General features: G+C 38.4%; 1 protein-coding gene across 2 annotated transcripts in view; it reads right to left on the reverse strand.

The window, feature by feature from the left end:
- Positions 1-356: 356 nt before the first annotated feature.
- The window catches only part of LSAMP (limbic system associated membrane protein), a 605,854-nt gene continuing 588,088 nt past the window's right edge, over positions 357-18,122 (reverse strand). The window contains exons 8-9 of one of the 2 annotated variants that reach the window (XM_020288073.2): positions 16,649-16,681; positions 357-10,243 (exon numbers count right to left, since the gene is read on the reverse strand). In XM_020288073.2, coding sequence (XP_020143662.1) covers positions 10,146-10,243; positions 16,649-16,681 — 131 coding nt within the window. In that variant the 3' untranslated portion in view covers positions 357-10,145. The remainder of the gene's footprint in view (positions 10,244-16,648; positions 16,682-18,122) is intronic. The other variant, XM_020288085.2, reaches the window with a different exon arrangement.

Raw genomic sequence — 18,122 nt, forward strand, 5'->3', positions numbered from 1 at the left:
GAGACTCCCAACTCTATGAGAGAGAGAGAGAGAGAGAGAGAGAAATATCCAGGCGTGATGGCACACACCTGTAGTCCCAGCTACTTGGGAGGCTGAGGCAGGAGAATTGCTTGAGCTTAGGAATTTGAGGTTTCAGTGAGCTATGATGATGCCACTGCGTTCTGGCCCAGGTGACAGAGAGAGACTATCTCAAAATAAATAAATAAATAAATAAATAAATAAATAAATAAATAAATAAATAAATAAAAGAAAAAGAATTCTACATGTAGTGGATTTGTCGGATGAGCTGAACACAGCTTAATTCTATATTGACAAATGTTCACTAAGGTTGTGCTATGAGTACAGCATGGTGCTAGGTCTGAAAAGATCACAAGGGTGAAAAAGACATGGCCCTTTCCTTCAGAGAATAAAGTCTCAGATTCACCTTCTTTCCAGCTCTCTGTTGCTGTTTTAGACATACTTTAAAGTAGAAAGATGTAAAGGAAATAGAAAATGGAAGTACAATAGAAAGAATTTCTTACAAGGCACCAATGATAGCAAAGCCTAAAGGTGGTGTTAGCTTTCTAAACCTGAAGCTTCTGTGGCTTAAAGGAAATAAAATTTCAGGCCATCTTGGAAAACTTAGAGACTTCTAGTATTTTTTCACAAGATGGGTAATGGAAAGTATATGATAAAAACTGGTTGGCCTTTGTCCCCAGGTCCTAGGAGATAACTTCTAATATCCTGGAATTTTCCAAGTAATAGTTGTTTCTTTGTTATTCATGTTGGGTCCCCTGGACTAAACCTGATAGTTTATGCTAACGAGCTGGAGGCTGGGCATGCTAGAAAGAACAGCCATGTCCTTAGAGGTTCAGGGCTTTGAATCATTTGATATCAGGCTGATCTCTAGGCAGGGGGTTGAGTTCAACTGTGTGGCCAATGATTCAATCAGTCGTGCCTATGTAATGATACCTTAAAAAAAAATAACACTCCCCAAAGCAAAAAGCAATTCTGGACACCAAAGTTCAAGTGAGCCTCCCTGGTTGGCAATATACTGTTGTCACATAGCAATGTGCTAGATGAGTAACAACTCCTGAGTCCATGGGGAGGGAACAATGGAAAAGTCCCCACATTTGGGACTCTCCCAGACCTTGCCCTAAGTGTCTCTGTCTGTGATTGGTTCTGATTTATACTCTTTGCTATAATTAAATGGACATCCTAAGTATAGTACAATTCACTGAGTTCTGTGAATCATTCTAACAAATTATTGAACCTGAAGGGGTAGTGAGAACCCCTGAATTTATTGTCAAATTATTAGAAATGAAGGATGTCTGAGGGCACCAAACTTTCAGGTGGTGTCAGAAGTGAGGGCAGTCTTGTTTGAGAGATGTGTCCCTTACCTTGAGCTTGGTAAATGCATTGCAGAAGAGCCTCTTCAGAGTTTTTTAATAAAATTTAGATATGTGGAGATTGGGCCCTTAAGCTGTCTCTTTGAACCAGAAGGGACCAGGGGTTTTGGTTCTGTCCCAGGTCCTTTCCCGTTATTGAAGCTCATCACGAGTGCTCACTCTCCCGTTTCTCTCCTCATCCCATCAATCCTCTTGGAGGTTTTCTAGAACTGATTTGACTCCTACAAGTAAAAGTTGAGACCCTCCCAGGCACTTCTGATGAATAATTAGCCAACCTCACTTCTTGGGATTGAGAATTGCTTATTTCTCATTTTCTCGTGACACTCCTGTCTGTCCTGTGTGACGCTGTAGGGGCTTTACAGAGATTCTGGGAACATTTTGTGAAGACAATAGCTTGCAACAAGAACAGAAAACAAACTGAATTTTCATAAGTAGAAATAATAGGTGGCTTTAGAAGGTAACTCAGCTTTTCCTACTGCTACCCAGTAGGGTCTCATTAAAATTAACCCCTATTATGGAGACTTTAAAGAAAGGATATACTCTCTAAAGTTGTTTGGTATCATCACATTTCAAAGTGTCACTCAAGTCTAACAATTAGGAACTTCTTCACGCTTTATCTATAGCTTTCCAGTTGTAATTTGTGCTTATTTCTTATGATTTCTTAAGAAATAAAATGAAAACAGAATACTTTCGGAGAATCTCTTTGCTTAGATGAGTACAATTATTTTAAATATCACATTCCTTTCTGCAGAAGATAGCCTTCAAGTGATTCCTGAGTTTGTGTCCACATTTTCCTCACATGATATCCATTGTCAGTGGCTTCATTTGCTGTCTTATTCATGAAAACCTCCCCGGAGCAGTGCAGTCAACCACAAGATCACTGACTCAGATCAAGGAAGACACATCTCCTTTTCACGTTTATTTCATTTTGTTTTAAGATCACAGAAGAGCAGAGCATTCATACGTGTAAAGTAACAGAAGAGAGAAACAGAATTTAAATACATTTAAAAAGAAAAGAAAAAAAAGCTTTTTTTTTTTTTAATTTCATTTTTTTTTACACACACTGCGCTTTTTATTTTCCTTCACAGAGCTAGTACCCAGGGAAAAAAATCCACCCAATAAACAAAAATACAAAACCTTGAACAACAAAAAGCCCAAACAAAAATTGGCCATGTGTTTGTATCATCAAGGGAAGATCAATTCATGTCTATAGGGCTGAAAAAAGGAATATATTTATATATATATTTATATGTATATAACACTGTTAATAAGGAGAATTCTAACCAAGAGCAGGATTTGTACACCCTTCAGTAGAGCAGTGAGAAGGAAGGAGTAAAGCGGTAGGATGGGAGGGAGGAAGTTGGAGGTGTTCACCTGGGCTTCTTTCCCCCTATAATTCCTCCCTGTAACCTCCCTCCTCCCAGTAAATACTTAGGGAGCAGAACATGGCCACAATTCACCAGGATGAACCATTTACATTCTCTGGTGAAGAGCAAAGACTTAGGGAAGTGGGTTCAAAAAAGGCTCCTGATAGCTTAAGGTTGCTGCTGCGTGCCATGAAGCTAGTAGTAGTTCCATGTGTTTTCTTCACTTGCAAGAAGCAGATTTTTACTGTGCCTGGCTTTATGTAGAGGGGGCTTGTGTGGAGAAGAAAGTAGCTGTAGGAGTAGATCCAGGAGCACTACCCACAGAGGTACCTCTGAAATAACCATGGAAATAGAGAGTTGTCCCGTGGGCAGGTTATTGTCCCACTTACAGCGAGCTTCGTAAGTACTCTAAGCACATTGTATGTCTTTATCTACACAAAGTGATACTAATGCTAAGAAGTTATGAATAGACCCTGCTCTTCAGTGTCCTGGAGACTCAGATGCCTTCTGTTCTTTCAGGCGATAAATGAAAAGATAACTTTGGACAGATGCTAAGCTGAACCTCTAGGATGGCGTGGGACGAGTGGATTGTGCTCAATCCATCCAGAATATGGCACAAGAAAATAATTCCTCATTAATAGCTTGAGAAACCATCCTTTCTGCTTACCCCTTCTCAGAGAACTTAACTTTCACATTTGATTTTAGCTTTCATGACAACTCTTAATGTCTTCCACTCTGTAGCCTCCTAAAATGTGCTTATTTTTGTCCTGTTTTCAGCTTGTCTTCTTTAAATGGTATCAAATTACACTTTTTAAAAGTGAGGTGTGTTTTCTCTCCATCTATTTGCTTGATTTCATAGCCTATAATTCAAGTTTCAGGAAACTTAACCCATGAGAAATTTCTTTCCAAACAAAATATATTGTCTTGACTTCTCATAGATCGGTCTTTTCAACCTGCCTGGGACTACATGCTCACTGCCATCAGCACAAGCTAAGAGTTTCCTAGGACACATGTTTACTATAATGAGGCACTTGGCCCAGGGGGAGAGAAAACTGATGTTTCCTTTCAAACTTTCTCATTTGTTACATGCCTAATACACAATCTGGCTATTTTCCTTCCTGCGAAAGGTTATTAGGATATAGTTCAACAGTTAGATTTTATAATATTATAAAGAAGGAAACAACCCCAGCTATTTCAATGCCCTCAGTATAATCTGAATGTGTCCTTTCTCTACATTGCTAAGAAATTTTGATCAGAAGAGAATTATAGAACCAGTCCAGAGACCCTGTATTCTAGGAAGTTTTGGCTTTTGAAATGGAGATGTTAGAAGGATGGTTCTGAGAAGTGAGATAGTATACAAACTAGAGATGGCAAACAGCTGCTTGGAATGATTAGGTGGGCACTGCATTAAGTGAATATTATATTCTTATTCAGAATCAGAATTCGGAGTTGAAAGAGATTTTAGAAATGTCATCTAAATCCCTCCCTTTCAGAACAAGAAAATCAAGACTCAGGAAGGTTACATGACTTGCCAGTGTAACACAGCTTTTTTCCTATGGTCAGACCCAGGGCTAGAACCCAGTTCTCCTGATTCCCAATCCAATACACCTCCCACCTCACTTTAAATTTGTCATGGATCTTAGATGGTGAGAAAGAAGTTTCAAGCAGACACCCAGGATTTGATGCAATAGACACACGAACCCTTAAAAGTCCCCACTCTATATCTCTTTATTATCTCATTCTCTTAGGTAGAGGAATGCACTTTAAGCCTAATGTTAATTTGATGTAAATTTCTTTCTACAATAGTTCTTGCAGAAAATTCACGTGTTTCCTGAAATCATGCCTTTGATGACTCTTTAGGTACCAGTTTTTCAGATTTTAGAAAAGGTATAGATGTCATCCTGTTAAACACATCAGGCACTTCAAAAATACTCCAAAAGAACATGCCTGAGAGAGACAATCCCAGTTAAAGTGATTCGGTCTCTCATTTGCAATATTTGGGATAGATGTGTAGAAATATAGGGCTCCCAGACAAAGGAAAAGAAATTATTTTCTAGAGTGACTCAGCAAGATATTTATGAAGGATGTGACATATTTCTTATATTACATAATTTCTTAGAATCAGGATATCAAAGAAGTTTTCCCAATGCTTTTGTTGAATGAAAAATAAAAACTGAGTAATGTTTTGTTCATCAAAGTATAGGCAACTTCATCAAAGCTATTTAAATAAGACATCTTAGATGGTGAACAAAATGTAACAAGAAGATACCTGGGAGTTCTGTCTTTATTTTCCTTGGTTTGGGGTCAGGTGAGACAGCTATAGCAACAGCTGGGAGAGTCTCCACTTAAGTCCTGAGAGATCAAAAAGGTGACTTGAGCAGGATGTAAACCCTTAACTGTTCCTGTGGGTCCCCTTCCCTTTGTGTTTGGAGTTTCAGTCATATTTCCCATTCTGACCTATGCGATGCTTTGGTTTCTATTTATTCGATTTGATTTTTTTTTAATTCAGATTCACAGGTTTAGCAAGAAGTTGGGCAATGCATCAAAAATGAAGTTTACATAGTTTATATTATGTACATAAACTACTGATTTACATTGATTTACACATGATTGGTGCCTAATTTATTAATCAGCACACAGTATGTAAATGTGCTGAAAAGAAATCAAGACTTTAAAATAAGTTTTCCATAATATTCATAAACATTTTCACTGGTGTAAATGTTAAACCTAAACCTAACGTTAACACCAGCTTCCTTGCCAAGAGGAAAACGATGTACATTGCTGGGTGAAAACAAATTCTTTCTTTCAGTTGGTGACATTTGAACAGCACAGCTACATGCAAATGAGAAGAGTTTACTTCTCTTCTGTTAGTATGCACATAAATGTAAACTCCATTTTACATTTAGTGAGATGTTTATAGATATTATGCCAACCAGGATGGAAAATTTACATCACTGGGGCAAATTCAGTCTTTGGAGGAGAAATAGTTTAAATATTTAAGAAAAAAGGAGGCTTCCAAAACTGGATTTGTGTTTTTTAACTCAAAGTCCTATCTCACTATTTTTATGGTGTGTTTAACATTTGTCTTCTAAATATTAATAGTTTTTGTAGGTCAAATATAGCATTACACTTATGTTTCTATAAAAAATGATAGGTATCAGTAACCAAGACTAAATCCAGGCTAAAAGTTTATGAGGATGAAGAGAAAAATAAGGAAATGTTTAATGTCATTGAACATGATCTATAAGCAAATTTCTTTTAAGCAAATAATTACAAGATGGAAAAAGCCTCCATGTCTTTCTGAATGAAGCATAGCTCTTTTTTTTCTAAAAAAAACCAAATTCAGTACTTTTCTTCCTTTTAAGTTTAAATCATTATTCTTAATTTGTCTTATAATACATACATTATTGTAAATATAGCATCTGTAAAGATAAGATTAAAAAAAATACATACACATATATATTATTTTCCCACAAATGATTCAAGGCCTGCAAAGAACAAAAATGAGAAATTCAGGGAGACCAGCCAACCCAGGGATGGAAACTGCAAATCCGGTGTATGCAAGAAGCTAACAACTTGGTAAGGAATAACTCAAACAATTTCATGCTGAGGAGTTTAGTTTTTGTGTGCAAAGGAGGTAAGTCCATTTTCGGAGGAGAAACAGCTTTCTGTTTCTGCCCTCCAAGAACATGAAAATCACGAGTACTTTTACAAGGTCTCTATGAATAGCCCCAGTTGTCTGACTGTGTAGTTAAAAAAAAAAGAAAGAAAGAAAGAAAAGAAGGAAAAGAAATAAGAAACTGCTACCCCAAAGGAGAAGCCTGCCTGACTTGGAAGAGAAGGCAAAGGTCAATTGGAATCCTTCCCGACAGAAAATGCATCTACTTTTCCATAAGCCTAGTGCTTTTAGGACAGAGGGATATTATGTCTCAAAACAAGCAAGACTGTTTCTCCAACAAGGCAAAATCTTTTGATCAACAATTGCACAGAGGATATAACTACAATTCTGCAGTTCTTGTTCTTCAGAAAGTGGCCTGAATCAAGGTCATTTCTGTTTTTGTTAACTAAAAGTTGGGTCTAAAGGTTTTGTTTTATAAATCGTGGATTTTATTTTGTATACAAAGGACATTTGATATATTAGCCGTTCTGGTTAATTGATGCATTTCGCTTTTCTCAGTATATTATTTTCAATCAGTTGGTGCCTCATTGTAGGGCTTTAAGCTTTGATTACCAACAGACAAGATTCTTGAAGGAATTTATAGCAATATGATGATCTAAATTCCAAGAAGTCTTATGTTGACACTTGATGATTTCTTGGTGTCAGTCCTCTGGCCCCTGCCTTTTCCTTGACATTTTTCCAAACTATTGTTCACATTGCTTAGAGACAAGAATTCTGAGGCCAATGTTTTCTCTGAAACAGGAGCCAGAAGAAATTTTAAAAATTCTCAGATCCTGCTAGAGATATCAAACACCACATTTTAAAACATATGTTTAATTACGTTTAATATATGGTCCATTACATTAAAACTGAGGGAACAGTTGGTGCTGACAAGGGAAAGACATTCCTTTTAATGGAGAATCTCCTCCTGTAACATCAAGACCTTGTTCTTATGATAAGGCCAGGCGTGCAAGTAAAACAGCACGTGACAGGTCACACGGATCTGTTCCTGAAACTGATACTAAACAACATCCAAACTTATTCTTTCTACTTTTCTTTGCCTGTGTATATTTAAATTAGCATACACTTTCCTAAAGCTTTCCTTTAAGTATGTTACTGCCTCTTCAATTTATGGGGTTCCCCATAGATTCATCATCAAAGATGATCACCTTTTATTCCTGTACTAAGAAGACCAAACTGTTAAGAGAAATCCCTGATTGTCAATAAATTGATGCTGCATAAGAATATGGCTCACCTTTCCTACATTTTACTAGATACCTTCTTGGGCAAGAATTTTTTTTTCTCTCCTATGTCAGAATCTGCCACAAACACTTGTACCCATCCCCAAGCCAAATTTGTCCTTCTGTTTCATGTTTAAACTTCAGAATCATGAAAGAAGGATGTGATAAGCTTCTAAAACAAACAATAGGATTTTCTAGAAATTAAAAATGCCACTCAGGTTTTCCTTCCTTCCTTCCTTCCTTCCTTCCTTCCTTCCTTCCTTCCTTCCTTCCTTCCTTCCTTCCTTCCTTCCTTCCTTCCTTCCTTCCTTCCTTCTCTTGCTTTTCGTCCTTCTTTTCCTTCCTTCTCTTCTTTTCTTTCTTTCTTTCCTTCCTTCCTTCGTTATGAAATTTCTTGTTTTATGTCATGTGGCAGCTATTTTCAAAGTTCCAACCTCAATGAGGTTCCATGTTTGGCTCTGTGGGATCACATTCAATTATAACCTCAGTAATAATCCTCTTTCCTTTAATAAACTGAGCCACTACCAATGCCTGCTATAGTCTAAGTGAGAGCAATGGTGGGTTTTCTGACAAAGATATCTATATTCAGGGAGCCAGCTCTCCCTGCAAGACCTTTCCTAAGAATATCCTTCTGGTGATGTGGTAATGCCAAGCTTTGTGGTACTCATACAATTTCTGCCTAAATTTATTACAGGTTGTCCAACTCTTTCGGTTATGGAAGTAGCTCACATTTCAGTGTTAATGTCAAAGTGACTCTTACTGATGTAAACTTAAATAGAGTAGAGAAGGTGAATATAATGCAATTCCTAGCAGCCTGGCCTAGGATAATGATAGCCCACCAGGAAAAAGGGGCTGCCAACACCATCAGAGTGTCAGAAGGGAATGATGTGGGCAACCAAATAAAGTGTTAGCCTAGAATACCAGGACCAAAGTCTGCAGGGGAGCACAAGGAGTGGATTTCTTTTCATGATGGACAGTGCTTTTCATTAGAGCTCTGACAGTATCTCCAGAACATAGGCATCAACCTGAACATCCGTTTTTCCTGCCTTGCTCACTTTCACTGTATTTTATATGAAATAGGAAGCAATCTCTGCTCAGGGGACTCCATGGGGCAAATGCAGTGCTATTTGAAGATTAAGGAGGAGGCAAAGCAGGGCTTCTTAGTATCTCCACGTGGCTTGTCATTCTTCCCCTGGGAGTTAACACTTGGAGACCTTCCTGTTTCTGGGAATTCCCTCAATGTGCTGCTCACAGGGTGGCAGAGCAGGGCCCAGCATATAAACAGCCAGAAAATACATGAACCCCTCAGGCTCAGGAAACAAGAGTGAAATCTGCAACCTTCTCTCCTAGGTCACCTCATCCATGGCACTGATTCAGTCTACTCTTTGCTCACCCCGTCGATAGTAGGCACTTTCATTTACAGTGATATTCTGAGTGACTCCCGACTGGATTCTGATGATGAGACTGGAAGGAATATGGGGTCCTGCCCTCGGAAGGGGCACAGCTTGGTTTGAGTACACACTGATGTTATGTGACAGCCATGGACGGGGGAGGGAGGGACTCTTCTCCTTGCCTCCTTCCCCGACATCTCCCCCAGCAACTTGTAACAGCCGCATCTCACAATTACAATGCAGGACAGTATCTACAGCACAATGAGTCTATGTACACGTGGACCATTTCCTTGGCATGCTTCAGAGAGAGACACACACACGCTCACACACATGTACACCCACGTGAGAGCAAAAGACTTGAGCACACGCGCACAGTGGAGAAAATTAAAATGGCACTTCCTAGCATTTGCGGCATGACTAGTGCTCTGGGGTGGGGGACGGTGGGGGAAGTGAATAGAGGCAGGGAGGGGAGTCAGATTAAAAGGGACTATCTGGGATAGTTGTGGGGGAGATAGAACACACTGGAGGAGGGGGGATGATCTTAAAAGTTGGAGGGATAGTGGAGGCAGGAAAGTCAGAGAAAGGCTCAACATAAGATTCCACTGATAGTCTGAAATGGCTACCTACAGTTCAGCTCAAATGAAAAAGACAGAATAAACAGATTATGGAAATATAAACACCAAAGGCAAGACCTTATTTTTTTTTTCCCCCACAGATGAAAAAGGATGAAGGAAGGAAGAATAAAGTGTGTGTAGGGGGGGTAATATCCATCTGGTACTTGTCTTATTTTTACAACACCCAATGTCCTTAGCATGATGCAGTCTTTACACAGCATACATTCGATTAGTAGATAGAAACATATCCTGGTAAAACTTTCTTCACCCTGAATTATGCTTAAATTTTTATTGATGGACTGTAAAACTGTTTTAAATGTTGTATTTCTTTTTCATTTTCTTATTTCCCCCTTCATTTATAAACACACAAAGTTGTGAAATAAACGTTCTCCCCCATCTCTCTCTCTCTCTCTCTCTCTCTCTCTCTGTATTCTGTGTGACGCATTTTTGTGTGTTTTTTTTAATTATTTTTAACTTTTTATTCTATTAACATTTGCTGAGAAGGCAGAGCAGAGATGCTGCCAGCAGCCACAGTGGTACGGCCAGACTGATGGATCCATTTATTCCTCTCACCGACCCAGGTCCTGCAGAACAAAAGAGGAAAGAGAGAAAAGAGAATAGTTACATGTGGTCCACTCCATGTTACAGCCGATGGTATCAGCGGTAAAAGCCCTGGCCAGGTTCTGGGGTTTCAAAGTAGTATGCTTATGGGAAGCCGAAGAAAGGCTCAAAACCTTCCCTACATCCTTCTCCTCCTTGGGCTCCAAGTATCTTAATGGCTATCACTGGTTGAAACTCTTCTAAATACAAAATGCTCTTGCTGGAGAAGTCCCTAAACTGGCTATCACCAATGTGTATGATGGTGCATCAGGCTCTGTGCACCCAGCCTCCTCCTGCCTGCCCTGCCTGGCTATGTGATGCTGTCACTCATTAAGATGCTGAGCGTTGGTGGGGGTGGGGGTCCTTCAGCCGCCAGACGTGTGCTCTTCCGGCCAATTCATCACAGCGTCTCCATCAATAAAACATGGAACCAATCCATGACTCCCTTCTATCCCTCGGGAGAAGCAGTAATTATTTATTTGTTAATGGGGAGGGGAATCGTTTCAAAGTAACATTTACGGCTAGATAGCAAGGTAGAAAAAAAGTCAATACATTGCAGAGTCTTAAGAGGCAGCAGGGGTTCATCCCCTCCTTCATTTGTCATTCATTTCTCACTTTAAAAACCAAAACCGAAAGCAAAGATACCTACAAATATGCACAATTATGATGCATTCATAAAAATTAAAAAAATTGTTTTAAAAAGCAAAGTCAACAATCATAATGAATAAATCTAGAAAGGTTAAGAGGCAGGTCCAAACCATGAGCAAAACTGAGACTCAAACCTGCCCAGGTTAAACCTGAAAGTGCAGCACGTCTGTATTTCTGGCTGTCACCCTGGTTTTCCCCAGGTGGATGGAATTTGGGAGCTATGGGTCTGGTCTGAGAAGGGGAGTGGGATGGAGAGCAAGGTGGAGAAGGGGTTTTGTGTTGATGAAAAGGGGCAGTTGGGATAGATATTATAGATCAAACTGAAGAGCTTGTCTCCTCTGCTTTGCTTGTTACATTTTCTCCTATTGTATAGCTCTGCTCATATTCCATTTAAGGGAAAAATTAGTATTTTCCACTACAGAGACTTTTGGATTTATGACTACATACTTAAACAATGATGTTCAAAAGGGAAACTGGTGTGACTGTAATTATGGGTCACTTTGAAGTTCCAAGGGCACATCTGCAGATTGATCAGTGTGTGTGTGTGTGTGTGTGTGTGTGTATAAAACTGCCATGGTTTGCAAGTACAATGGAAGCATCCTTTGGTATGTGAATATTTCCACAACTGTTTAGAAACATATTTGATTGAAGGTAAATAACAGGGGAAAATGCTGAATTTGAGAATGGTCTCCTAATTTATATTTTATGTAAATAATCAAAGCAACAGCAATAATAAAACATTACCAACAAGTGATTACCCTAGCACTTATTACAAAATACTGTTATAAATGCTTTATCATTAGCACACATCCATGCTATGAGTCGGTGCTATAATGAAACCTGTCTGACAATGGAAGGACAGAGGCCCAGAGAGGCTGACTGCATTGCACAAGCTTGTAACTGGAAGAGCTGGCATTTGTACCCAGGCGTCTGGCTCTGGAGCGTTTGCCCCCCACCACTACAAAGAGAAGTTACACCGTGAAGGGGTGCCTGCGAGTCTCTTGTCCAACCTTCGGCAAATAAAAGATGGGTTTCATTAAAATAGCCAGCACAAACAAACACAACAAGGATAACAACCATTATCTTTGCAAAAATGATTTTCAATAGCATATTTTTGGCTAGAATGCCTTCTTGAGAATATTAAAAAATATTACTTAATATAAAAATATGAACACATACAAACTAAACAGAATAGTTACTGTATAAAATGAGCTGTATTGTGTGGAACACAGAGTAAATAAATTATTCAATCCATTAGCAGGATCACACTAACAAAAGGCACTTCAACTATCTTCAGGTCCACGCCTTTCATGAGGAATTGAGGGTCAACGAGATCATGTATCCTGCATGCGGCACCAGGTTAGTACGTGTTGACCTGGCACTCGAGGGCAGATGTCTTGAGTCTTAGGTCAGTGTGATTCCTAATCTTCTCCTTCCATGTTTCCCACCCCCGTCCTATTTACATTTTTGAGACTTTCCAGCTCTCTTAGTGGCAATGTTGTTTTCCTAACCTTCTAGTTCCTCTCTCTCTATATGAGATGGCAAGAACTCCTTGGCACATTTGTTTGTATTTGTGTATCAATGAGGCTTTAAAAACAGAGAAAAACTACACAAAAATTAAGGCCATACAAAGTTAAGCACTGAAAGTTAAGTGTGAAAGAGGCTTTCAGAAAGCAATTCTGTAATTTCCTTAATCTTGTTTTTAGTGCTAGGACAGGCTCAATTATCCTTCAGACGTCCTGTGGCTGAGTGGTTTCTGGGGAGAGCGAAGAAGACTAGTCATATTATTTTATTTGGATAGTAGTGAATATTTGAGAAAGCCAAAATTCCACCATTAAAAAAATATAACATATACATATATTAACCTGGACGAATGCATTCACATAGAACATTCTTGCTAATTCATGCATACACACATATATACAGACACACAAATAGAAGTATGTATGTTACATACGTGCTCATATAAACACATGCTATGCAGACATGTTACTGGTCTTTTAGTCCACATAATTCAGAACTGTTACTTTCACATGTTATAATAGATTATGTTAAAAATATTTAATTTTATCTGTAATAGTATTATTATATTAATATATAGTCATGTGCCACATGATGTTTAGGTCAAGGATGAACCACATGTACAATAGTGGTCCCATAAGATTATAGGACTGCATTTCTACTGTACTTTGCTATATTTAGATATGTTTATATACAAAACACTTACTATTGTCATACAGTTGCCTATAGTAGTCAGTATAGTAACATGCTTTACAGGTTTGTAGCCTAGGAGCAGTAGGTACCTAAACCATATAGTTTAGGTGTGTAGTAAGCTATACAATCTAGGTTTGTGTAAGTACATGCTAGGGTGTTCACGCAATGATGAAATAGCCTAACGATGCATTTCTCAGAAGTTTCTCAGTTGTTAAGTGATGCATGATTGTATTTGAAATGCATTTTGTGCATCTGTTAGAGATATCTTCATCTCTATCAATTATTATTTATTAAGTGCTCTCATATAGCTATTTAATGTGCTTATATGACTTGCTCTTTTCATAATTGGTTTTGAGAGTAAATAAATAGGCTTGAAAAAATACAAGGGTAAACGGGTGATAGTTGGGGAATCATGGTAAGTGTGTGTGTAATTATAGATATATATGACTGCATAGGAGACAACTTTAGTTAATGGCTATTTCAGGGGAGAATAATCAGCAAAGTCATTAATTATGTTTTAGTTCATAGTTATGAAATTTCTGCTTATTTGTGGAAATGCAAATGATAAATCTTATTTCCCAAGCCAGATGGCCAAGCTCAGCAAGTGCTTTCATATACTGACAGATATAATGAAAGCAAGAGTCTGCAAACATAAATTAGCCTTAAGAATAGATGGGCAAATAGAACTATGATTCAAAAATTTGTTATATGCTTTTCATAGAAGAGACCAAAATAATATCTTGGTATTTAACCACATTCTATATATGTGTTATATGTATACACGCACACTGATATGTGTGGTATCTGGTAAACATTCAGTAAATGGTATTATTAGTATTAACGTAGAAGTTTGGATTATAGAAAGGGATGATATATCAACCTGAATTAAAGGCACTGATTTGGAAGTGAGTCAGGCTTTAATGTTGACCCTGAAGGGTAAAATTCAGCCCCGCAAGACTGCAAACCATGAGGCAATACACTAGGTTAAGGTTCTCAATCCCAGGGTAAAGTAAGTGATATTCTGTATAAAGGGGAATGCTGGATTGCACTTTGCCATGAAAATAAAAGGGGATTTGTGATTGAGGGCAAGATTGATTAAACATTCTGAAATTGAGGTATATGAGAATTTTCTGGAAAGTCTCTACATTACAAATCTGATGCAGGATCCTGAGCCAATCAATTTGTCTTTCAGTAAAATCTTAAAGAAAGGACAAGGTGACTCTTCAACACCTCTTTTAGAGAGCATTTGCTTGAAGACACTTTGTCTCCAGATCTGGCCAACAGTTTTCTGTGCTTCTCTTGAGTACTTAGGGCCCATTTTCCTAAATTTGGGACTAGATTTATTCAACGTGGTCATTAAGCATGCCCTCAGTATTTCTTGAGCACTCCTTTCAGCCATTGAGAAATTAGGGTCAATAATAATGTTATAGTTCAACCATACAAGAAAAGAAGAAAGGCCAGTGGGGTTTAAGTTTGCATTCTTTTTATAATTGTTAAAAGCTGATTGAATAACTGAAAATAGAACAAAAATCTAAACAATTTATAAAACAATTGTTAAATGAAAGTGAACAATAATCAGCAGACTCTCCTTAATCTCTCCTTTTGCTTTTATCTAGGTGTGCAGACTGTACAGCACGTTTGGGACCTGTAAGCCATGTTTAAAGGGAAGCCTGATAAGATTGACTTTGGCGCCACCTGCTGTCCAATTTTTGCCAGTACAGCTTCCTCTGGATGAGTGAGTTGGGATTAAAGCCTATAATCCTATAACATATTTTGAGAAAGAGAAAGGGATAAAGAAAGAGGGAAAGAGAGAGAGCATTCAAATACCTTTTATTAAAGTACATTGCTGTAATTGTTCTATTTTATTATTATTTTAGTTACTGTGCATAATTTATAAATTAAACATTATCATACATATGCATGTATAGGAAAAAACATAATATATAATATATAGGGTTTCTTACTGGCCACAGTTTCAAGCATCCACTGGGTGTCTTGGAATGTATCCCTGAAGGTAAGGGGGGGACTACTGTATTGGTATTTTCTTTGAGTAATGGGTCTCAGAATCAAATCTGGGCTCTTCCTACATAATTCTTTGTGTATCATCTCAATTCTCTGTAGGTGAGATTTTGGTAAGGCTGAAGTATTCTTACAGTAAAGTTGGAATTGTTACATCTTCTCCATCAAAACAGCATCAAGTATTTTGGCATGGAAATTTTTGAAATTTTAGGTCAATACTTAGCATTCTTTCTGGTGGCACCAGCAGTTCATCACAATGGTTTTTGAAATTTAAAAAGGGCTATGCTCTGTTTCTTTATCCACATCAGAGTCCTAATGTATCACACATAACACTGGCCACTTAAGATTCAAATATAATTGGTAATCATAGCACTGAGGAAGGAAGAAGGACTGAGAGGGATAATATTTTATACCTCTTTGCCTCTAATGATCCTATTCCCAAGTATATATTACTGGTTGTCTCTTCCCTGTGGCCTCTATGGGGACTTGCCAGAACTGGCCATGAACAGGGCACTGGCCTGTTCTTGGAAATAACCAACCAGTCATCCCCTGTGATCACTCTTGTGGTTCTGGATCACTGCTGGGACGCCAGTTCCACAAGACTAGGCTTGCACTGTTCTTCATTTGAGAATGATCTTGGTGGTCTTACCTCTTTAAGACTCAGAGAGGAAGACATCTCATACGGGACACCTATTAAAACCCATCAAGTGGGTGACCACAAGGACATAAGGAGGATGGTATCTGGTCACACAGGTGCACCTGTGGCTCTGGTCTGGGGTTGGACACCATTAGAAATTGCAATCAGACTGGTAAATGAGGCACCTCAGAATTAGTCACTGTTTGCATTTACGGTCTATTTTATGAAGCTTTGACCTGGTTGCACTGTCCTTACAGAAAAAAGTATGTGGCTTATGTGTCAATGGCAGATATGGTAAGTGGGACAGCTGGAGGGCATAAAATGGCATTTTCTCGGAGAGCCCAGCAGCCCAGGAGCACTGCCACAGAGAGAGCACTCTGAAGACCTAGGAAAAGATGAGTCAGGAGGAAATACTGACTTGCAAGTGATTCATTTTAAGAGACACTGCTCTGTTTCCTTTAGTGACATATTTATTTGAATGGCCAACAAGTGAATGTAAAATAGTCTGCGTCCCTTCTCAGAGTCCTGCCATTGGACAGTGAGCATTTCCAAAAATGCAAGTCTGTAACAATTAACCGTGGACACTTAGGGAAAGTAGGGGAGAGAAGGTGGGGCAGAGAATAATAGCTCACTCAGTTAAAGGGATTTAAAAATGAGTAACTATCACAAGCAATATAAGGGTCATGGTTTGGATCAGAGACTTTTTGTAAATAAAACAGTACATAATTTGGGGGAAAAGTGTCAAATATATTATGGAAATTATTACCAAAAATTATTAAACTGAAATAAACTCAAGTATATAAGACCACAATTTACTGCTGCAAAATCTTAATTTTGACATATAGAAGGTAATCAGAAATAAGAACCATACCTTTTTGCTTGAAGTGCACGGTGGTGCCAATTTCTAAAAAAGAAACATTTAGCAAAAAAAAAAAAAAAAAAAACAAATAAAAAATTCTTTATCAACTGAGAATAAACATGAAGATAATTTGGTACTCTCCACTGAAAGGACAATGAGAGAAAAGGCAGAAAGAACATTTTAATAGGAGCAGATATTGGTAGAGATTTAGAGAAAGGCAAATGAAAAGAGATTGTTCTGTTGGAACAAATGTTGTGCAGTTGGAGGTGACAAAAAATGATTTGCAACTACTAATACTTGAGGCTCCATGTTATGAGTGTGGACAAGTACAAGAACTCTGAGTGTGGAATGTGAAAGTACTCTTAACTGCAATTTAGTGGAATCATAGCATGTGCCTGGTCCCTAACCCTAGCCTACCATTTGTCCCAAACTCCACTCAAGCCCTTGGCATTCCTGCTCTTTTTCCAAAAGCCCAAGTCCATTCCAACTTTAAAAGTTTTGCAATTGCTCTTTCCTTTGCTTGGAATGCTCTTTCCCTGGGTCTTTGTATTATTTACTCAGTCACTTCATTCAGATTTCTGCCGAAAAGTCACCAACTCAGGAAGGACTCATCCATCGCCTTATCAGAAATAGTACTGCCTGTTATTTTCTCTATCCCTTTACCCTGCTTTGCTAATCTAAATAGCACTTATGTCTAACCTGGCATCATGTTACATGTTTACTTACTTGCTTGTGTATGGTTACTGCTCCATGAGGGCAACAACAGTGGATGTCTTGTCCACCACTGTGTCCCTAGTGCCTAGATTAGAGCCTGGCAGGTAACAGGTATGCAATTAATGTGGAATGTATAAATAAATCTCAGAATTGGAAGAGCTCATATAGCTCAAATATTTAGATTCCGTTTTAAGTATCTTTACCAAGTAAACCACACTACAATTAGGTCTTTAGAAGCAAATACATAAAGCTTCTGCAGGCCACCACTTTGAATCTCAGGACCAACTTAATGGGCGGTCAGATACAGGAGCCCAAACTGGCTGTGAGAAACAGATTTTTTTCTTTGTGACCATCAGAACATAGCCCTGCATTCCTGAGTAACATATTTTCATTAAAGAAGTAAAGTGATTGGACTTTTCAGCCAGACAGAGCCTTTTGAATTGGACATTTGGTCACCTTAATGCCTGCTTAAAATTTGTTAATACTTTTTTGCAACTTTCAGAGTAAAAACCAAAATCCTTAGCATGGCTCCATGGCTCGCCATAGTCCCTCATCTGTGCAGTTTCATCAACATGTGTCATCTACCCCTGCATTCCTGCCCTATGAGACTTCCTTTATTCCCCATAGTACCATGTTTTCTCAGCCACAGCGCCTATAGCCCAGTGAAATCACCACTAGAAATCCCACTCATCCCTGGGAATTCGGTTGCCAGTTCCACAGGAAAGTCTTTCTTGGCCTTCTTGATAAAATTAGGTTTCTTTATTGTAAGTGC

Source organism: Microcebus murinus, chromosome 1 (genome assembly GCF_040939455.1).
Source record: "Microcebus murinus isolate Inina chromosome 1, M.murinus_Inina_mat1.0, whole genome shotgun sequence".
In the NCBI taxonomy this organism is placed as follows: Eukaryota; Metazoa; Chordata; class Mammalia; order Primates; family Cheirogaleidae; genus Microcebus; species Microcebus murinus.